This window comes from Sparus aurata, chromosome 6 (genome assembly GCF_900880675.1).
Source record: "Sparus aurata chromosome 6, fSpaAur1.1, whole genome shotgun sequence".
NCBI classification, from domain to species: domain Eukaryota; kingdom Metazoa; phylum Chordata; class Actinopteri; order Spariformes; family Sparidae; genus Sparus; species Sparus aurata.
Genome location: NC_044192.1, coordinates 9,584,374 through 9,608,054, shown reverse-complemented (window position 1 = coordinate 9,608,054; position 23,681 = coordinate 9,584,374). Strand labels below are relative to the sequence as shown.

Here is a 23,681-nt window from a genome sequence, read left to right as displayed (position 1 = left end):
CGGGCTTTTAATGAGTTCAGCTGTTTGTGTGTGTGTGTGTGTGTGTGTGTGTGTGTGTGCGTGTGTGTGTGTTTGTGTGTGTGTGTGTGTGGAAGAGGAGATCACTCTTTTGGACAACAGCCGGACGTGTGTTTTCTCTCCTCGCTCGACAACTATCTTTGAAATACCCTTGAGCGGGGAAACTTTAACCTCAGCTGCAAGAAAGTTTAAGAACAACGCCGGAGTGAATTCAGCTTTATTCCTGGAGCTCTTCCGTGATCCGTTTTCCACTTCTACAGTTTTTTTTTTTTTTTTTTAACTTTACACACAGATAATTTTATCGTCATTGAGGGCAAATTGCGCCTTACGAGACAAAAGGCTTCCTTTGTATCTTCCTGTCTTCAGGGAGGAGTGTTCGGTTCTCTGCAATCTTTTTGAAATGATAAAATATTGAACTCGACCTGCTCTTACGAAACCCGACAAGGAGTTACATCAGTGTTCGCACACGGCTGCCTCGCTCAGTACAGCCGGGATCATAAATAAAATGATCGAGTTTGGCTTTCGGCGTTTGAAGTTTAGCCAGTCGTAAGCAAATGTTCCAAAAAAGGTGAGTCTGCGTGAAAAAGGAGCGAGCACCTTCCAGATATATATTGAGGTTTCTCCACCGGCTCTTCTTCGAGGGATAAGAATTAAAAAAAAAAAAAAAAAAACACAAGCGAGTCTTTTATCCACCACAGTGCAAAAAAAAAATTATGAGAATAGCACAGTGAATCTCTCCGTGGTGGCGGGTGGGGGAGGTATAATTGGCTTTGTCTTGGCCGGCTACATTATAGTAAGCGCTGATGTAGCCCGTTGCTTTGTTTTCTTTTTCAACAAAACAAAGCCACGGTTCTGCCGTCCTCCAATCCCGAATGCTGCATCCACGGAGCGCATAGAAAAGAGCCTGGAGACGGGGTAAAATTCAAGGCATGGAAATTTCGCCTGGAGAAGGGTGAGGAGGCCACACGAAACCTCCTCTCCCCCACCCAACAGCAGCAGCAGCATTTCTGAGAGCCTCCTGCCTGCTTCTAAAGTCCTGACAGCACGGCACATCCATCAGAATTAGGTGAAGAAAAACAAGAAGAGGTTGTACTCCTAACACCGAGACTTGTGTTAAATATTAAGACCGGCGGAATTAATTTTTCAGCAGCCCCTCTAATCTTTGATGTCGTGCATTCCAGAGGTGCCGGTCCACCAGGAACCTGTTCGCCAAAAATGGAGAAATGAGACTCTGAGATTGCTCAGGATCTTTTAAAAAAAAAAAAAAAAAAAACGGCGTCTCAATTTACTATTAATGGGTCAGCTAATGTTTGAAATCCTAATTGGAATGAAATCGCCGTTTAAGTGGAATAACTGCAAAAAAAAAAGGCTCAACCTCAGACGCTTTCCCTCGTGATTATTGCCATGATTACCCCTATAAATCAGGAATGGCATCGACTGCGCTGCTGTGGTTTCACATTGGAGGCGGGGGAGCACATAAGCCAACCGTTAAGCAAACATTTATGCAGAAGCGTTTTGAGTCCTGCGGCTGCCGAAGTACACTAGAACTGGATTTATTCGCAGCAACAATGCATGATGGGAGCACACCTTTCGAGCGAGAGCTTGTTTCCTGCTCCACATTTTACCAGACGTCTCCCCGCGGCATGTTCCACTCCCCAACTCCGTGCTGTTAGATAGTTTTGTTTCCCCCGACTATTCCCTCCTCTAGCATTTTTTTCCGTGTTTCTGTTTTTCTTTTGAGACAACCTTACGAATCCTTTTAGTCCTTTGCTTTGTTTTTCTAACTCATTAATCACTGTAAAAGGCTGATTAGCGGCGACGCATACCAGAGGTAGATGCGAGGCGAAAACCAAAAACATTCAAAAACCAAAGAAACAAAACGAGCCTTTTTCACAGCCTTGGAGACAAAAATTGGTATCAGCACACTTTAGATATGGTAAATACACAACCAAGTGAATAAGTAATTGAATAAACAAGCAATTTCCAGCTAACCGCATTAACCACACCACAAAATCTCCTCTCTATGGTGGGAAAAACAAAAAAAAAACAAAAAAAAAACCCAGCACATACACGGTGCGGATCGATAGCAATGGGCCCCCATGGAGGAGCAGCAAAAACAGCACACCGCAGAAGAGAGATCGATTGTCCCCCAGGAGTTGCATCTGAAAGCTCTTTCCTGTTATGTAGGCCTCCCCGCAGAAACTCCTCCTGCCTACAAATGCAAGCAAATGCAACCCGCCCCGAGACGGAGAGTGAAAAAAAGAGCAGTCTTGACAGAGCGGCGTCTGATAGCTCGTCCAGTCAATCGCTGCATCAAATTAAGTAGCGCGCTGTCAGACACTCTTTCTGGCCCCGGAGCGTGGCGGTCGAATGAGTCGGGACGGGCTACTTTAAGACGCTAGGGAGAAGGACAGATTGCATAGAGGACGGGACGCAAAGAGAGAGCTGTGTAATCACCCACGTTTCCTTACAGAAGAACGAGCGGGGGGAAAAAAAAAACCAGAGCGACGAGGATCACGCTGAGACTCTCCGAGCACCAGGGGAGGTGTGATTGGCTTTGTGCTGGCTGGTTACATTATAGTAATTGCTGATGCAGCTCATCTTCTCTGTTCTCGTCCACAAAGCTTTAATTCTGTTGTTTGCGATCATAAGAACGGATTGAAATCCACACGAATGCAGAGAAGGGAAGCTCAGTGGTAAAAAAAAAAGAAAAAAGGAAAGGTAGAAAGCGTGGAGGTATTACTGGAAGAAAGAAAAGCTCAAATAAAAGACTTCCGCTGATTCCTGTCCCATTCACGGTGCAGCACATTTACGTTTTAATTAGAATTCACCACCAAAGCTGTGCTCATCGCTCCCAAAGAATACCTATTACAGTATCTACTCAGTCTCCTTTACACTGGAAATCAACTCGGCGAGGCGATCCCTTTAAAAACGTCCAAAAAAAAAAAAAAAAAAAGTGATTAAGCATCGTTCGACTTTTACTGAAAACGATTTGCAACCGTACTTTGTCATCCTTTGGCTCGACGAAGTCAAAATACACCCGCGGGGGTAAACTCTCTCTCTCTCTCTGTCCGTCTCATGGAGGACGCCTCAGCGGACCCATTCATCTCTTAGTGTGAGATTGAGAGGAAGGATATCAGAATGAGCATTTTTAATTTGCAACTAAAGTCAAAATAAAATTGAAATAGACATTCCTAACATGACTTTCCCACAGGAAATGTTTTATCAATTACCGGAACACCCTCCGGAGCTGAGTTAACTCCTGAAATTGCCAGTGCAGCGGTGAGCCTGGTCCATCAGATTTTAGTTTGTGCGGGGGGTCCACTCCTACAACGTGAGGTCCACTCCGGTGACATATAAAGACGGGAAGGCATTATTTTTTTAGCACGTACTGGTCAGGCTCCTTCAGTGCTACAAGACCAGTCACAGGGCAATTTGGAGGAGGCAATTAAATTCAATACGCTTCCTCTGTCTGACTGTTACTGTAATGTTGCACGGGTATATATAGAAATGAAGGACACGCCGCGACCAGAGCACCACTGCGGTATGTGGTTGACGGCTAATGATCTTGTTTTGAATTATTCTACTGAATTACTCATACAGTGTGATGTTTGTCAATTCAATAGATTATTCTTTCCAATTAAGAAAGTCACAGTTTGCAAAAGAGCTGTTGACGTATCAAACTGTGAAAACACAAAGTGAGATAGTCTACACACCCAACAGTCACGTCGTCTTGTTAACCGAAAGCCTTGCAGAGCCGCTCCCACATGCTAGCCAGCTCACAGAACTGACTGACTCTTCTTTGGTACAACTGCAGCTGTTGGTGTGGACGGACTTGTTGTCATTTTCACCCTGTTGGTGTTCTTGGTGTGCGCTGACTTGGCTAACTTGACTAACTTTCGTGACGTGCAATCTTATCTTTAAAGTTGACGAACATTATACGTGTAATAAATGGCAGATTTCAGATGGAACCAAGAAGTTACATTTGGTGTCTCTTAACACCAGCCAGTGTTCATATTACGTTAGAGAAACGAGAAGGGAACGGACATCGGCTCTCTGCTCACATTTTTCAACATTTCCCAAGCTAACACATCAACCAGGTCTTCCATTAGGAAAAGTTGTGTCCTTACATTTTAAATAAGAGAAATTACGGTTGAATATTTTCTTTTTATTGATCTGAAAAACAATTTACAGACCCTGCCGATGACGTAGTTACCAACAAAGAGCACCTAGGAATGAGACTCAACCATCAGGTGTCTCTTTGGGGGATCGCTCGCTCAGTTAATACAACTCAGATCATGCATATAGGGAATTATTGTCATGGGGCATGATCACCGCAGAGATATTTAAATATGCCGGCCTTACAAACAACAAAAGTCGTCATCTGTAATTTGAATTGATACTAGGGCTGCACAATTCTGGAAAATATGTGAATCACGATTTTTTTGCTTAGAATTGAGATCACGATTCTCTGGCACGATTTTTTTCACAAAATGTTTATTGCACTGATGAACTTGAACAAAACAAAAACAAAAAACATAGTAGTATGGCAGAGGCATACTACTATGCCTCTGCCAAAGCAATGTTTTTTTTTGTTTTGTTCAAGTTCTATCATTGGATGAAAAATTATTTTTACAAGAGTAAAAAAAAAAAAATTAGTCTCCAAGATGAGAGGGCATCCTTTAATACCTCATGTTGTGCAGTGTTTATTGAGGCCGTATCCTTGGCTAGGTGATATGTGATAGCTGCTGTGATCGGCTTTCTAAAACGGAGGCATAATATTCCTCCTTTTCCAAAAGCCGCCTCAGAGGTAGGCGTAAACATGTGACGTGACGTGAAGCTCGAAGTTGGGCAGTGAACAGCTGACAACGAATTTGTCTTCAAAATAAGAGCTTTACATTGCACCCCATTGGAGTTTAGAATTGGGTGCTTAGCGAGGGGGCTTTTAATTTGAAAGTAGCGACCGTTCCTAGCTTGTTGCTACAACAACAAGCTAACACAACCATACAGCTAGAGATCCAGGAGACGCTAGCATCTCCTGGATCTCAGCGGCTGTCCAGTTGCTCATCTAGCAGGCGAGGTGGAAATAAGTGTACCCTCCGAGGCGGGAAATCGGCGGACCAAAACAGACCCCCAGTTTGCCGCCCTCTGTCTAAAACAGCGGACCTAGCCGCCCAAAGGACGGGCAGATTGGCGGCTTGCTGCCCCGTCAAAAAACGGCTTCTCACTCACTCCTTCCAAAAACTCAACTGCAGGCGGGCTTCCTCCACTGAATCACGTGTTGTAAAGACGCTTTACCACAGGTTGAGGGAGGAGGCAGCGGCAGTGCTGCGTTTGGGGGCGCTTCAAAAAATCCGGGAGGAAAATAGGAGCATTTGTTTGTGATTCAGCTCGAGATATAAAATGCTTCAGAATCGCCGTGTGTAGAAATGAGATCACGTGTAGGCCTATGTGTGAATCGAGATCTCGATTTTTTAACGATTTTTTGTGCAGCCCTAATTGATAATTATACTTATTATGTACTCTTTCAGCATTGTGTAGGTGATTAAGAGCATCATTAGCCGTACCGCGTATAAAAGCTTTAAGTGTGAATAATAGAATTTTATGAGGGGGATCCTTGGTACCAGCAGCTGCAGCAGGATGGGTCTCACACTAGTAGTTTATAATTGCCTCCCAAAATGACCTGCATTAATGTTGCAAAAATGACTCATTAAGAGTTTTTTTTTCTTTTTTTTCGATCTTCCGTCGCTTGTTTTAACAATGGAGAAGGACTTTAGAATAAAGTGTGGAAAAATGTGATGGGGTTTAAAAGAAACTGCAGACTGTTGGATGAAGACGAGTCGCAGTCTCCAGCGTCTCCATCAGGCACCGATGGCCGATTCAGTGCGAGTGAATGTGACGGAGCAAGGGACAGAACAAAATGCATAAATAATAATAATCATGACTAATATCAGGATTTTCTTTATCTCGCGATCTGAGCTTGAATACTTCAGGCCCTTCAAACTTCGAGTTTCATCGGAGACGTGCTCTGTCATTTGTCATGAAAGAACTAATCAATGCGACGGCACTTCTATCCAGAGGAAGTTCCAGCTGCCTCCATTCTCAGGGAAGAGTGCGACTTGTTAGCTGTCAAAGCCTGACAAGACGGCAATCTCAGATGAAGTCAATACAAATGTCACTTCTGAATCTGTCTGATAATTGAAAGTTGGCACGTGATCATATTGCTGTGAGAAAAGAAAAAAAAAAGTAGTCCACCAGAGGAAGGAAGAAATAGCTCAAAATATAGTTTTCTCCCAAATACTGCGAGTTTATAAAAGATACAGCATATTGAGGCATTCATTTCTTGGTCGTACAAGTGGATTTGTCAGACTGCCACGGCTTTGTACAGAAGATTTACCATTCTCAGGTGGAAATGGGAGATTATAGGGAGTAAAAATTCAGCTTTTGCATTTCTTAGCGGCGTTGAGCTCCTGTGTTACACCATGAAAGTGGGACCGTGACCAGTCAGGAGGGATTCTTTCTTGACTTGAAGGATGGCGAGACTGTGGCAGGAGCCCACGTGTTCTCTCTGGTTGACGAACACAGGCTAAGCATTCTGATCCAGATCTGGATACAGGTCAGTGCAGGTAGCATCCAACTGTTTCATTTGCAATTCTTCCCCCCCTTTGGTGTGCTGTGGTACACTTTCTCTCACAGTTTCTCTCTGTCTGTCTGTCAGTCTGTGTGTGTGTGTGTGTGGGTGTGTGTGTCCACGAAATGTGTGTGTGGGGGGGTGTTTTCAGTCCGCGTGAACATCCATGTTCCCATGTCGGTGTGCATGTAAGTGTGTGCACCATTCCATTGTGATGATGCCTACTCTCCCAAAGGGATGGTAGGATTGTCCAGATAAATCATCCTCAGATGGGCAGCCACACCGCACAAGAGGGAAAAAAAAGGTGGGAAGGAGGGAAAGGAAAATGAAAAAAAAAAAAAAAAAAAAAAAAAAAAAAAACACAACGAGGGAGGGATGTTCCTGAGAGGAATCCGGGAAAAGCAAGTGGACATTGTTAAGATGAAAGAGGACACAGCGAGTGACGCTTTTGAGTTTTAAACGAACTCATGTATGAGGTGCGATGTATGGCCGGCACTTCCTTTGTGTTGTTGGACATTCTGACAGGGATATCTGCAGCAGAATGAGAGCCAGGGGAGAGGGAAGCAAGGAATGAGGAGATGGGCAGACAGCTGCCAGCTGTATTGCAGAGGCCTGGGGTAAAAGAAGACAGTCCCCATGACGCCTTAAACGTCTAATCAAGCCAACCAGAGCCAGATGACTCCTCGTCCTGCTACTCCCTCTTTCTCCACCGATTTCTCTGTCTGAGTAAAACCTGTTAAAGGTCCCATATTATCTTCAGTATAAGGTTTATACTTACACTGCATACTAGAAATGTTTACATGCTTTAATGTTTTTAAAAACACATTATTTTAATCATACAGTACATTACTCTATTCTCTCTCTTTCTGTATGTTCTGTTTTGGTGCCTGTCTCTTTAAGGCCCAGTCTTCTCTGATAGGTCCGCTCGAACAGGCCTGAACAGTCAACACCCAGCGTGCTTCTGCATCAGTTCCGTGGGTATTTTTTTAACCATGATGATCCTGATGGCTTGTATGAACGTACAACTTTCGAAATACACGCTTCTTGGCTTGAGGTTTTTGCTTCACTGTATTTATATAAGCCACAGAGCTGCTTTATAATCAAACTGCAATGGCATTCAGTAGAGGGCACAGCCCCACCGGTTTTCATCAAGATCCATGCATTATTCCCTGAGAAATTACAGGAAATGATGAAAAATCTCAGAGAAGATATGTCTTGATCCATCCCTTTATACAGATCTACACCGAACTGTAATGGGGTCTATTCTGGGCTGGGACTCATCCTCCATCGGAGTTGTGTGCAAATTCATTCAGTCATTTTTTTTGTGTAATCCTGCTGACAAACCAACTAACTAACCAAAAAACAACAACTGACATGGGTGAAAACAGAACCTCCTTGGCAGATTTAAAAAGACAAGAAGACACCTTACTTCGCAGAATATGGGACCCTGTACGTGCACCGGATCACGGAGGCCTGAGAGATGGGTGAGTTTTCCTGAGGAGGGCGGTGCTACCTGGGACATTGTGGCTGGAATAAGGACCGGCCCGGCCAGATGTTAGCTAAGTCTCTAACACCGAACTCTTTATCCTGACCAGAGTTGATGATTAGAGTTCGCCGATGCCTCCTGTCCGCATGTAATAATGCACTGACCCTCTTCACCAGGTCACCCCCCACCTGGTTGGCCTGGTGTGACCAGCAGCAGATGGCTGAGAGTGACGGCGTGCAGCGCCGAGCAGGAGTTCATCTTGGCGCATTTTACTATCACAGCATCAAGAGATCCTTTGATTAAACAGCATGTTTAAAATTTTTTGCAATTCATTAGCGCTGCAAAACGAACAGAGCGAAAGCAGAGTAGCAGGGAAACAGGGGCGCCAGCAGAGTTCAACAAGTAAGTAGCCTTGTTTTAAATTAAAGTTAATTGATTTTGAGACTCACCGGACGGTTGATTGGTACACAAGGTCTTCGCGCCTGCGGTAGTCCTCCATGTGAGAGTAATTGGTATTAAACATAGCATCGTAGGTGAAGATTTTCTGCTTGATGGTTCCTCCATCTGTGACCTGTGAAGCAAAAAGGAGCGCATTAATAAGATGATTCCTACAATGACGGATGGGACGGGGCTTACCTTTTTGCCCCGAGAGCTCCTGCTACGCTCAGACTGCTGTCCCGCGGCCTGGAGTGTAGATAGCACTGCTGACTGCAATTATCCCATTGATTCATTTGCAGCCATGATAAGCCCATTCCTTATGATGTCAGAAAGCGGAGGGATTGAAAACCTGCTGACATGATAGCATCAGCCAGACAGTCTCTTAGGCAGCTGCCAGGATGTGTTCGTGCACATGGTTAAGTCTTAATGAAGACTGACACAGTGCGGTGTTCTGTATGTGTCAAGCAGTCTGCTTTCTGCAGGGGTAATGGCTTGTGACGAGATACTGCAGAGGTATGGGGATAGGATATTCAAAACACTGGTCTAATCTTTTTTCGTCGGCGCACGGTAGATGATGGAGTAGTTCTCTCCTTTGTAATATTCACGGGAGTGTTAAAGTCACTTAGCATTTGAATGACTGTGATTTCTCCTCTGCTCAGAAAGCCACAGACAGCCATAAAGGAAAAAGGGTGACAGGATTTTAATGGAGCCACTAATGCTGCTTTGAAGAAGGAAATTGTCGGTGGGCCGGGGATCCTTCTTCCGTTCGCCCGGTGGAGATGCTATCGTTCTGATCCAATCCAATCCCTTCAGTGCGGTAAACAACGTCAAAGCATTTCGTGATTAGTCCGTATGATGTATAATGTACACTACTCCTCATGAAGAGACAAAGCTAAATTGCATTTATGCGAACAAACAATCGTTCCCGGTGAATATGGGGTAATTCATATAACCTCTTGCCTCTGGAGAAAGCACGCTGCCTCGGGCTCAGTTTGCTAAGTGGTGCTGCACGGGGAGCTGACAGTGCTGAAACAACCGAAAGCTGGCCCGTGAAAATAAATTACCTTTGTTGCCAATAACAGGGTGGCTTTTGGATACTTTTACAGATTTAATATCTTGACAGCCTGTTTGGAAGCGTGTTTTTAAAACATTCCTCCACTTGAGCCCAAGATTTTTTTGACTTTTTTTTTCCCGCACACTGTTTGATGGGGAGAAAGTTTTGGCACCCTTGTCAAGGACCCGAGTGTCGGTGGCCATCTGCTCATTAGTAACAACACGGAGCGATGATGCGGCCTTGTTTTTGAGCTACAGAGCAGGAAGAGGCGAAGGGAAAAGGTCAGCCTGTAAAAGCAAAGCAATGATCGAAAATTGTGCTTTCTAGCCGTCCACCCAGACATGTGCCGACTCCGTGGCCACAGTAATGGCCCCCGCTAGAAAATACCACCATAGGGAGTCGAAAGACATCCCTGTCTGACGCGGCTGCTCGACGCCGCGTGTGGAAGCGGTTTGACGGAGCTTAAAAAGAGTATCTCCATTAACCTTATTGATGTATGACACCTGTATGGAGAGCTGAACGGCAGCACATTTTTACTGGATTAATGATGAGATGTCAGGGAGGCGTAAGATGATATACTCTATCAGTACAGTGCGAGGCAGGACGAATTATGCAGCAGAACTGTCAATAAAATTCGAGTGGTTCACTTCCACCTGCCTCGTTTTTTTTTCCCTATCAACCAGGAACAGTCTTCAGGCAAGCGTCTGTGAGATTAAATCAAATATTCAACAAAAGATTTGTCCTCGTTTCTGTTTGCAATCTTTAAAAAAAAAAAATCTCCTTCTCTCAGAATATTTTGCTGCAATTTGGTGCCAGACAGTGGGCCAAATGCTGCCCTGTTATTTCTTTGCTTGTCTGTTTTGAATGAACTGAAGTCTTTCACTGGAGCAGCCACCTAACGTCTAATTTAGTGAAGCAAAATAAAGCACCTTTTAGCAAAGTTAAAATACTTGAACTTTCAAAATTCATGTTTGCATACCAGGGGTCAGACGAGTCTTAATCACTTAATACAACAGTCGGACCGACGTGAAATGAAAACCCGGACGCTCCCGGAATGATTTAAGAGGTTTGTTTTTGCAACACAGCGGCCGACATGGCGAGACGCGTCTACGTGCGTCCACATGTGCTCTTTCTGCACCTCAGCGGTAACACTGGAGCTAGCCGTTGAGCAGCCACTGACGTGTTCAGCCCTCAGGCAACAAGGGCTGCGAACAACTGACCACACACGGCACCTTCATCTATTTCGAGTTGACAACATTTTAGCTTGTTAGCAGCTAACAGTAATATTCAGTCTGCCCGCCTTGTTAAAAGCTCTGATTAAAAAAAAAGAAAAAAGAAAATAATCTGGCTTTTTATAGCCAGGTAGTTAGATGCTCAGGGACTGAAACACACCGGCAATTCTCCGATGAGCCTTTATAACCGCAGCGGCGTTGGTTCCACTGAGATCTGCATCTCTTCGCTGACACTGACACCATGGTGTGGAGGTAGCTGTTCAAAGCCTTCACGTGGGTGTCGCTAAAAAACTTAGATGTCCTACATCTTTCTGACCTGCCGTATGCGTTTGTGAGCCGAGCTTGACCAAAATCAAATGACCTTGCCGTCGTGGCGGCTCGTCTGTTCGTTAGTTAGTTAGTTTTCTTTTCTGCTTTTCCGATTTTCCGTGAGGGTTGCGGGATGTTGCCGCTTTTTATCCCCTGAGGGGTTGCAGGGCTTACTGGGGCCAAATCCAGCTCTACTCATGGGCGAAGGCCAGGGTACACCCTGAATGAGTCGCCAGCTCATTGCAGGACCCTTACTGATGGCAGTGGCTGCCCCACAGGGTGCCAACTGCACATCAGGAGCAATTCTGGGGTTCAGTATCTTGCTCAAGGATACTTCGGCATGTAGCTCAGTCCCAGCTCGTCTGTTACTGTAGAAAACGCCTTTTAGAAAAACACGACCACCGACAAAGCGCCCCCGTGTTATCTACCGTAAGTAATTTCCAGGAAGGCTTCTGAAGCCTTTTTTTCCAATGGCAGAAATAGAACCGGTAAGTGCGAGCAGCAATAACCTTAGCCGAGCCGAGCTGAGAAATACAAAGCATTCCACAGACAGAAGCTCAAACGTCATTACCACAATTGGGGAAAAAGACATCAGTGTCTAATTGCCAAGTGAGCGCCTAGAAGTGCAGTGGAAAAATACCACAGCACAGAAGAAGAATTGATAAAGACTGTGGATTATCTCCTCCAAAGGGATCATGTGTTTGTAGTTTTTATGATTTATTTATTTTTTTTAAGGATTTCATTAGTTTAATCATCAGTTTGAATCAGATGAAAAGGCAGAAGACTAAAATTGCCTTTGACTTTCACGCTATCAGTTTTTCAGAGCAATTTATTTTCCATCCAACCGAGTGACGGTGAAAGCTATTACGGCACAAGGGGGGGAAAGGAAACAACAACACATGACTGCGAGTATTTGCACAATATGAGCGAGTGCAGCTACTTTAAGAAATAGTTTACAAATCTCCTCGCAAGAGAAGCTCACCTCCCTCCATCCGAGCACGTTACAATTGCTTTAAGAGTTACAAGGCTTCATAAACCGATGCGAAAGTGCTCCGCCGGCCCTGAAGTGCTGAGGTGAGTTGGAGACGTGTTCGAGCCGTCTCCTCTTTCACAGTTCATCTAATCCAACAAGCATTACAATTGCTGTCCGTCCTCCCCCCCGAAAAACCTTGTGGATAATGCAGGTGTCAGATTTCTGGTTGCCCGGGAGCCGCGAGGACTAGAGAGAATATTCCTGCCACGTACGGGTCATCTCTGTGGCGCCATCTCTTTATCTTTACCTCCTTAATGATTTCACCTCTTAATTAAGACTGACCCTTAAAACCCCTGTGTAATAAATCTGAAAGAATCTGCACATCAGTGGATGTCTCCCTTATCCCCACGAGGGGAGCTGTCTGCGGTATGAATGACTGACTGTGGAAGGGATAAAACAGGGAGAAAGGGAGAGAGTGGGAGGGAAAAAGAGAGCCAAACTGTGCCAAAACGCCTGTACAAGAGGGAGGGCAAGAGGGAGATGAATACTCTTTGATTGCAGAAAAGCACCGTTGGGGGAAGCAAAGCTCTGCTACAACTGCTTTGTTGAATCCAGGCCACGCGATGCATATGAGGCACGCAGGCACCAAACCTCTCCAACACTCGGCCATCTGGAGATATGAAAAGACAGGCATGGGTGGTAAAGAGTCAGCTACTACCCCTCCCTCGTCTGCGTCGTGGCAGATAGCGGATGTTGGCTGAGGGGACTGCCAGCAGGCGAGCGAGAAGTCCGCGACAGGTAGCTGACAATTGGGTGCGTCTGAAGGTGCTCAAAAACAAGGTCCTGCGCCTCTCCGGAGATGTGATAATGCCAAGATATCTCACGATGGAGTGGGCCCTGTATCCTTCCTGGCCAGGCAGCCGAGCTGACTCTCTAATGATGCTTCCCATTATTGGGGTCAGGTTGGGACTGGGTCTCAGGGGTTAACCAAGGCCCTCCTCCCTCCGCCTGTCTGGGCCGGGCCTATTTATAGGCTGCAGCTGCATCAGCAGCCACTGGAGGAAATTCTGCTAACACACTGCAGGCCAACTGTGAGAGATTCAACCTGAATCCTGTTTTATAATTTCAGGCAGCAGTCAGAGAGTCACTACGAGCGAGTCTTTTTATAGTATTTTTCCGAGCTGGTTAAAGGGAAGAGAGATGAAATACGGAGGAAATGCGAGGCAAAGTGCTCTAATCTGCACATACAAAGATGGAGGACCTCATGGAGTTTAATGTTATGCTAAGATAGGGCTGAGTAACAACACCATGATGTTCACATGCCATCGCATAAGTAGGTGATAATGGTGTTGAAGAACCACTCGTTCATGTTTCACCAGCGTTTTTTTTTTTTCTTTCTTTCTTTCTGATCTACCAATCTACCAGTCGAGCGCTTCTACAACATGGACAGCAGCGCGGCTCTCACATAGCGTCTTAATGAGATTTATTCCCATTCAATCCCTCATTTAAGGACTTAGACAGGCACCAACAAAAGAGATGATCGGAGCATTGTCATGAACCGGCTTGGCACTTTCCTTCATATCCGTGCTAATTTGCCTAATATTATTATCTCACCAAGTGTCTTTTTGAAAAAGGGCACGAGCGTTGGGAGACATTGTCTTACTTGTAAAGTTGGTGTAATTGCTGTATGTAAGAACAAAATTAATAAAGAATCCAGAAGGACAGAAAGAAAAGACCTTTATTCATGTTTTAACCAAGTTATTTATTCTTTTTTTTACATGTAATGTTTGTCACTGTGCTTGTGACAAACCGTTATATTAATGACTGTTTTGATGTATTACTCCATTTTCTCCTGCGGCACAGAAACACTTGTGAATTATAAGGTCTCGTCACGACCTCGTTGTAAATAAATGGATGCACAGCGAGGTGATCTTTTGAACAATAAAACGTGTTCGATGTGTTTATGAATGCAGATAAACGGCACAATAAGACTTAATGAAGTACTTCATCACTGGGAAGTGAAAGGGAGATTTTGGTTCATATCTGATCAGCGCTGCCTTGTTTTACAGTTTGAGCAGCCTCCGCGTTCACCGTATCCTCAAGAGAAGGGCATCTCTCTCTCTCCCTCTCCCTCTCTCCGGCTATACTCTTTGTGTCTGTGAATGCACGCATACAAAATTCCGAACAACAATCTGTAGTTGATGCAACAGCCCCACGGCCCCCAGATGACGTGTTTCGGCGGATGTTTTGCCGACAGGAACGTGTGTGGGGCTCTGGCTGGAGACGAAATGGAGAGCAGTTAAACACTGTTTCGTTTCCCAACTACTGAAAATTGCAGCAAAGCTGGCTGAAATCCAGCAAAGTTCCCGTTCGAGCAAAAGAAAACATAAAAAAAAATATTCAGCGTGTACAGAGATTATCGACGTTAGGCGGTGAAGCACGGGGGGCCCTTTCCGTTCCATTAAATACAGAGTAACAACAAGCTACCTCTGAGCCTTTGAGCTACTGTAACAAACAGGCAGACAACTTGCAGCGCACACAGGGAGATACGCAGTATGTGAGGTAAGGGAGTGCTAGGGTACAACAATAACGCGCCATGCCCCAGCGAGGTAAGAGATTAAATTCCCTGTCATTGCTTTTATGGAGCACAAAACATTATATACTGGGGACAATACGGAAGAAAGTGTTGCAAAAGTGTTGAACCTAAAAAATGTGCAATAAACCAAACGAAATACGATGCAGCAGGATAAGAGTGCGCCGTGTATTACGTTTATTAGTCCGCAGCACTTAGAGCTGCCAAGTGCAACTACGGGGAACGCTGAGGCGTTGCTACGGCTCGCCTGCTGACTGAGGAGGACCCATAAGTGATGGCTGCGTCTGTGGATGTGCTGCGCGGCGTTCGTCTTCATTCGGTAAGCAGCTCCAGCAGCAGCAGCAGCAGCAGCAGCGGTGAACCTGCCTCTTAACCTGTGCGTTCACAGCTCTGCATGCTGCGCTCCCCTACCGGCAGCTGAGTGACAGAGGACTTGGTTAAAGGGATTTCATGCTTCAAATGACAGCCTCCTCTCCTCCCCCTGTCTGTCACCGCTCTCGGCGGGGGACCTTGGCTAATTCGGGCCGGTAGCTAACCGGCGATGCAAACGTGTACAGTACGCTTTGATGCTCGGATCGGCCTCGTCGTGCGGTGCCACGCTAATTTAAACAGATGCTGAGTGTGCAGGAAAAGTGAGTTTGAATGACAATTGGTTCAAAACGTGTTTTATAATAATAATAATAATAATACATTTTATTTACAACGCGCCTTTCAGGACACTCAAGGACACTTTACAGAGGGAAATCAGAAAAAAACAATGGATAAAAAATAAAAATAAAAAAAATATCAATTTAAAACATTCATTAAAACACCATTCAAACATCCAAATACAAAGAAAGAAAAACATACAGTTAACAACATTTAAAAACATCAACATTTAGCTCATTCGGTGAGAGTTTAGGGTATTTATCAGACAAACCGACTCACCAAGAAAGTTCATGGCAATGCTATGTTCATCTCTTGTGTTATTTTTTTGTTAAATCTGTGACTATTATTGAGTCTCCAAGAAAACATCACATTGTTCCCTGAAATATGTTGCTGCGTGACAGTGTGATGTTAATATATATATATATCTCTGTTAGGGTTCAGTGGCGTGCCAATCAGGAGATACTGTCTTCAGTCTGACAAGTTTATCAGACTTTCTGTATGCACACACGGAAAAGGAGGACAGCATCATCAGTAGACATTTAATCTGGCACGATACTGGCGTCACATGCTCCCCGCTCCGCTGTCAGGCGTTTTCATTCCAATGTTACAGAGTACAAACAGGTTGTGATTGGCTGCTGCTGGAGCTGCCAGATTACATACACGGATTAGAGCCGGGCTTCATGCAAACTGTGCCACCAACAGGAACGGACCAGCTGCACTCAGCTGCACCCTGGAGGTAGCAGGGTGAGGGTCAGGCACAGCCAGGGTATAAATTCAGGCAGTTAAGCGTTATGCAAGCGCGTTATCCAAAGCCATCTGAGACAAGGCCGTCCAGAGATGGTTATTATGGCTGTCATTCTGAGGGAGACGGGCTGTCTCTGGGCTTGACAGTGAGAAGGTGATGAGATCAAAGCCGGTCAGACTTGTTGGAGACTGCTGATCTACAGTATACTGGGTTTCATATACAGTAGTTACTATATAGGGAAGGGCAGGATAGTCTCAGCTAAGCTACTTTAAAGAAAAGAAAAAAATGGAGGAGGTTTATTTTTTCTGAATGAAATTCAAGTGGTGCTAGAGTTAGAAGAAGTAGATGCGTGACTGGCTCCGCTCCTGGTCATATTCCAGGAGTGGCTGGGAAAATCAGGGCAAGGAATCGCTCAGCCACCTCAACAATTACCACTGAGGTGCCCTTAAGCAAAGCACTTCAAACCAAATTGCTCAGTGAAGCTGCTTAGCTCACAATAGAAAACTGTGGTTGTTCTGTGCTGCTCCCTATTAATACAACAGCAACAAAAACAATAGCAGGGTACCAATAATGGCACAGCTGAAAAAGACTTTGCATGCACAGGAAATGGGCAATTCTGATAAATGGCGCCTTTTTGCCACAACTCCGCGAAAAACAGCATGGGTGTGTGTAGAAGAAGGCAGGGTTCTCCCCAGACGGTGGAACAGCGGCGCTGCGCCGCTATACCGCTAGGTCAGCGCCGCTATACTCCGCGCGTGACAGTGTCGAGCGTCCGTCCGTCCGCCGTCCCCCGGTTGACGGCTAGGAGCTCCCGGCTGACGGAGTTGATGACCGGCTGTCCGTACGTCCGTGTCTCCCCCCCCCGGACTGACGTTGACAAGCGGTCGCGCACACCCCCCCCCGCGGACAGACGGTGCGCCACTATACTAAGAATTTCTGGGGAGAACCCTGAGAAGGGCATTGATTGTTTAAATGTAATAGTGCAGGATTGCTCCCCCCCCCCCGCAAAAAAAAATGGAAACAAAAGAAAAGTCAAAAAATTTATGCTCATTTAATCAGAGAAAAGCAGGCATTGAACTTGAAACTAAATAAAGTGCTTTAGGGCCAGAGGCGCAACAGAGGATTGCGTAACTTCGGCAATTAGTGGCAAATTATGTGATGCGGAGACTTCCACTGCGTATCAAAGAGTTCCATCAAGGACATGCAGGTAATGAGATGCAGCACTAAGGGAAGAACATCATTGTAGGCACTTGTCCTTAATCTGTTTGATCAATGTGCATTAAGTGACTCCTCGTTCACGCCTTCCTTTGACAATGTCTTTATTAGGCAGCTGGCAGGCTGAGCAGGTACTGTAGGACACAAAAGGAGAAGTGAGGAGGAACCTCAGGCTGCACTGATGACAAGAGAATCCAAATAGAATACAAGTACTGTGTAAACGCGTTCATGAATTATTAATTAATTAGCGCAGAGTCAATGTGTGTCTGTTTTGCTTTATGGCTATAAAGATTTTATGCTATTTTACATACATTCTGCTTCATTCATCTCATTAGCAGCCCTTCCCCTCCCCTCTCTGAGCTGCTGTCTGATTCACTGTTTTGCCCATCTGACCTCCAGGCTACTGCTGCCTTACTTCACCCTGCGCCACTTTGGCCCTATTACTGTACATGCATCTGGCTTGACATGCAAATTACAAAAATTACAAGGGTGACCGCACTCAATGCTGACAATGGATTGTGGCAGTATCCAGGACGTAAAGGAATGGGACTTGTCCAGTGGTCGTCAGAAATCTCTGGTAGATGTGTGCAGCTCAAACATGGCGGTGGTGCATGTGTGTTATTTTGTCATCCCCAGGCTGCTTGTGTTATCGGTCAACAAGCCGGCTACAAGAAAGCTGCTGTGCTACTTCTGTTGAGAGTGATCTGTTTAAAATCACAAAACAATCAATATGAGACCAAAACAGTGACGGGCTTCCAGCGGTGGAAAGTAATCAAAGTGGCTCTAAGTGTTAAATATCTCTCTGTTCCAACAGTAATCACTGTTACAGTCAGTCAGGTCAGTAACCAATATATCTCCTCCCTTTCCTCATGTAGTTTTTCAGCTATCGCTGCTGGCTGTATCCAATCAGGACATCGAACTCCATAAACAGGCGGTCCTGTCTGTTCTGGTGACATGCAGAGAGCAGGACCCCCCCTCCTCTGGTACCGACACTGGCAGTGGCAGAACAGTGAAAGCTGCAAATTCCAGCACTCCCAGTGACGGCTTATACTACGAAACAGGCCAAGCGAGGAAAAGAACGCTGCCTGGTCACAAAGAAATTCACAATTCTACAAAACTTTCATGTCATATCACATTTAAATGATCACGTTTAAGACCTGACTGTCCTATCCTGAGGTAGAGGAGATGGTGGTGGAACTGCAGGCGAGGAAGGATGCCAAGCCATTGACCGCAGTTCAAGACTGTGTTTCAACATCTGCAAGTGTTACACCACTGGATATTTTTAAGGAGACCTCAGGACAATTTCCATTGAAATAAAAGAATATATTTTTGATGAGAAACCGGGGCATCTGTGGCCGTGTCTGTGAGGATTACAACATGTATTTAAACCAAAATATGATCTTTTACCAACCCTAAGCACGTGTTTTTTTGCGCTTAAACCTAACCACATTGTAACACACAGCATCGTCACAAGATGAAATAGAAAATGGAAGCCAAAGAAAGATGAAGACGTCAAGCGGTTCCAGCAGAAAGAAGTATAAAGTTTCGACATATTCGTGGTTTGCAAAAATGTACATTGCCAACATTTATTCTGTCGATTGGGTCGTCCCTTTTTATGAGTCAGTCTGCCGATGCCAGGCCGCTTATTATTATTATTATTGTTATTGTTCTCCTTGTTTTTTTTCTTTTGTTTTCAAACTAATGGTGCAGTTTGACGATCAGAACCTATGTCGGACAACATTTTTTGCCATTTTCATCTTTATATCACAGATGGGTTTTGGCTCACAAGGGCACAAGAGTTGGAAAACAGATGGTCCTAGAAGACATCAGGGCCACTGCGGACATAACGAGTCTGCATATGTTTGCAGCTTCACAGTTCCCTCCACCACCCCTCCACCACCACCCCTCTTTTTTATTCCATATCCTCCAGATTACTGGAGCCACCATCTGCATCTGCTGGTTGATAGATATATGGGGAGTGTTATTCAAGGCATAAATCATAAAGCAGGTCCTGAGCACACAACAGAATGCTGAATTTGGCAGAATGCTAAAATAGACAAAAGGCTTTTGTTTTCTTCGTAAATTTTATGAGTGAGTTTATTAAGATGAAGCATTTTCTGTCTTCATACTGTGAGTAAATTTATCACTTGAGCAGTCCTCCTGACAGAAATTGGTTGAAAGCAGAAATTCACATAGGGCTTACTGTGCAGGACACATTCCAAAGGTTAAAGCAGGATCGCAACTGAATGATTGATTTCACCCACAACAAGGGCTGGGTTCTGGTGTCAGTACTGCTGTCTGCGGTGAGAAATTCTGTTGAATGTTCCTTCATTACGGCCCCTGGTTTATTCATCAAGGTGATGAAGTGTTAATACATGTTATGAGGGATTAATGAACATACTTGAACCAAATTTGCCCATGTTTCATGCAAATCCTCAGAATATCTAGTCGGGCTGGGCCGAAACATTTATCTGTCGGTTCGCCGTACAGCATAGGGCTCATTTCATGCTTAAATACAAATTTCTAATCCCTAATGTGGCATGGGCCCTTTTTCCATTTTTAATAAGACATGCTTGAGTTAAATTGAGGAAGCAGACAGTGGCACACATTATTTACTCCTAATGCTTGTTTCCAGGGTGACTTTGTCTCCTCATTCAACTGAGCTAAGTACTGAGGAACAAAAATTATAATTTAATATCAAATCCTTCTATTTTCCTCATTTACTCAACACGACTAATCTCATGTTCCACCGCTTTATCTTTTTGTCTTGATGTGTCTGCAGTACAGACAGGATTTGTCGGCAGCGTGATACCTTTATTGTAGTCAGACTCTGAATTTGTATCCTAACTTGAATGCATCACTAAGGGGGCCACAACATTAATTAAGCACAAAAACAGTGTTAATACAGACGCACAGTGAGTACAAAGCTTCTTTCAAACAGCTGTTGTATTGCCTGCAGTAACTCATGTTGATTTATGATATTTCAAACAACAAATCTTTAATTAAAGTAAAAACAGTCTTTTTTTTTTCTCCAGTTAATCCGCGATACATTTGCAACTTGAAATGAGGAAAAAAGCATCAAAACACTTTCTAAAATGTTAACCTGATGATTCTCAAATCAGTCACAACAGTAGCTAGTGAGTAGAAGTCCCGCACAGAAACAATGTCAGTAAAGCACTCAAGTAAGTTTTCTAACTGTACATTTCTTTGCCTCAGTTTCTTTTCCTTTCTTATCAAACGCTTTGCTTACACGCTGGTCAGGTCTAAGCACAAAAAAACACTTGGTCATGGCTCAGAAATACATTGTGGTTCGGTAATACCAGTTTTGGTCACCACAAACACTGGCCGGAACTTTACATCTTCTGTGGCTTCCATTTTCTATTTTATGTTGGGACAGTGCTGTGCTCATGGTGTGGTTAGGTTTAGGCACAAAAAAACACTTGCTTGGGGTTAGTACAAGATCACATTTTGATTTAAATACACTTTTTAGTCACCACAGACGCAGCTATAGATGTCCGGGTTTCTCGTCAAAAATATAATTTCTTGACAATACAAACACAGCCGGAGATTGTCCAGAGTCGTCCTTAAACATATCAAGTGATGTCACGCTCACAAATTTTGAAACCCAGGCTGGAACTGCGGTCGCAAGTTTGGCAGCCTTGTCACCGGTTACTCCTCCGCTCCCACCTCCACCTCCTGAAGTGACAGTTCAGTAATAAACATATAATATGAACAAGATATTGCACATTTTGGACAAGCACCAGTATCGTACGTAGCCTATAACACTTGGACGAATCTGTGGTTTGCTAGCATTATATCCTATAGACTGGGCTGTAAGTACGCATTTGCTCACCTCATGTCACCGCGAGACAGTCGTATTGAAAAGGAACCTCACAGCGGTGTGTGTTTTTACATGACACAGCTGCATTTTAGTAAGTACAAAGATGCCAGTCATTACTGAACGGTAAACACACCCTGCTATGCAAAACAGCGACATGCTGCTAGGAGGAAAAAGAAATCCAATCTTAATATTACCTCAACATAAACAAAGGGTCAAAACGGAGAAGAGCGCAGGGAATTATATATAATGTGTCTATTAGCAGGTACATCATGCACTCACAGCAGAGGCCAATTATTTGTTGAAGTGCTATAAATGAAATCTGGGCGACGTCAACATGTAACCCTCCAACTCACACACACTCACACAAGCAGGCGTATTATCACAGACACACACTCACACACACACACATACCCACACACACACACTCACACACTTGAGCGTGGAATAAATCTCCCTCAAGTCATTTTAAATTACTAGTTGTTGCTCATATCAAAATATTATTAGTAGTAATAATTAGAATATCAAATTATTCCCCTGTGGGAATGTTGACACCGGCTCTGTTGACATGAAAGGGTCTCCATTTTGATAACAGTTGGGTTCTCCGAAGCGGCACACTTGTTCCGCAGTTCCCTGCTGAGGAGTCGAGCAGGAGCTACTGGCCCGATTTTGACCTGCTCGGAGGGGTGGGACATCTGACCCCTCTTAAAACCATCTCACCTGGATTGTTGCTAGTATGGGCAATTTGCTAATATGATAATCAGAGACTCTGTGTCTTTCCTCAAGAACACTTTAATAGAATCTATTGGCTTCTGATGCCATAAAGCCAAGAGAAGTCATTGTGTGATCCGTCTTATGTGTCTCGGTTATGACCACAAGAAACAGCATTGATTTTTCTATTGGATAATGGATTTTTTCTGATATTTCATATGCCAATATTTGCCAAATCATGTCGTTCGACTTACGGTGTTGCGACTGATTTTTTCCATCTAATTGAAGAGAACATAAAGTCTCCCTCTGTAATGGAATTAAAACACTAGTATGCCTGCTCATAGAGTGATGGACCACAGGCAGATGCAAAGATCAGCCTGTCAATAGCATCAGAAACCAAGGGCAAATATTTCATTTCACTGTTTAGGGCGCCAATAAAGAGAAAAAAATCAATCTCCAGATCAGTTAGGGGAAACCAAAAGAACTGCTGTATCAAACATATAAAGAGGTAAGGCTACAGACTACTATGAAAATATACTGGATAATTGAAAGGTAAAGAAGCCTATCTTCGGGGTTGTACAGATAGACGGCTGCCAACTATCGATATTTTGGCCACATTGAGGCACAAAATTCAACCGTGAAGAGATCCAAACCGAATGCAGTCTGGTTAAACCTGTAAGTGTTTTATTCTACTGGGTGGTAGAATACATTAAAAAAATGTCAAGCACATTGTTAAGAAACTACTTACTAAAGGTCGGCCACCACCACCGACACACTCCCAGAGAGGGGGACCAAACTTCACAAACTCCTAAATTACATAATATTAAATCATTTAAAAAACAGAGGGGACAAGTTCCTTTTTTTGCTCCTGGCAGAAATGTTCATTTGGGATGATCCCAAGTTTTCAAGTCTTAAACTGATAAACTGATACGGATGATTTGCCAATATATTTGTGCATCCCTACGATAATTATTTCCCTGTTTAAATATGTCTCTAGATGCCTGAACTATTCAATCATTCACAAAGGAAAAATATGTCCTGGGAATGTGTTTGGTAAAACAAGTTCACTTTTGTCTAGCATTAATAGATTTTGCTGCCTTTGCTAATCACTGGTGTTGTAGTCATTTCACAACCCCAGAGATTTGTCTTGGGAGTCCTGACCACCCACTGATATTGAGGATCTTGAAGCAGTTTCCTCCTGATTAAAGAAAAACTCTCCCTTGTTTCTTTACCACCAGTATTCTTAAATTCGGCTGATCCAGTGAGGTAAATACCTGATGTATGAAGGTAGAACATCTTCCTAACCCAATATGTTAAAATGCAAATGTCGCTTAAAACCAGAGATATTTTGGTAAATGATTATTTATAATTCCAGCCCCAACTGTACTTGCCATCATAATTTTCCAAATACAATCTTACGATGTATTTATTTTTTATGTGTTTGCTGAAGTTGCTCACCAGCAGGTACGGCAGATGTTGGTATTTCCCACCAACATCTGTGAATCACAGGCTGGAATGGCTCCACCTCACTGCTGGCTTCTAGCGCGGGGCTACGTGGCCAAACACACACCTCCTGCCATGGCCAGCTAGCCGAGATGACCTGGCATCGAGATGTGGGGTGCTCACCGGACGATAACGGCATGGGAAATGATGCCCCCCGGGTGCCAGAAGTGTATGTCACCGCCTTGCATCATTCCCGGTGCTGAGATGGACACGGAAGCCAGACCCCGCGTGCCCCTCAGTGTGAGGTGTCTGGACAGAACGACTAATCAGACAAGACTTGGGAGACT

At 44.3% G+C, this 23,681-nt stretch overlaps 1 protein-coding gene across 3 annotated transcripts in view; it reads right to left on the bottom strand.

The window, feature by feature from the left end:
- The window catches only part of igsf21a (immunoglobin superfamily, member 21a), a 312,406-nt gene that overhangs the window by 83,894 nt on the left and 204,831 nt on the right, over window positions 1-23,681 (bottom strand). For all 3 annotated transcript variants that reach the window (XM_030420524.1, XM_030420522.1, XM_030420523.1), the window contains exon 3: window positions 8,585-8,706. In XM_030420524.1, the coding sequence (XP_030276384.1) occupies window positions 8,585-8,706 (122 nt within the window). The remainder of the gene's footprint in view (window positions 1-8,584; window positions 8,707-23,681) is intronic.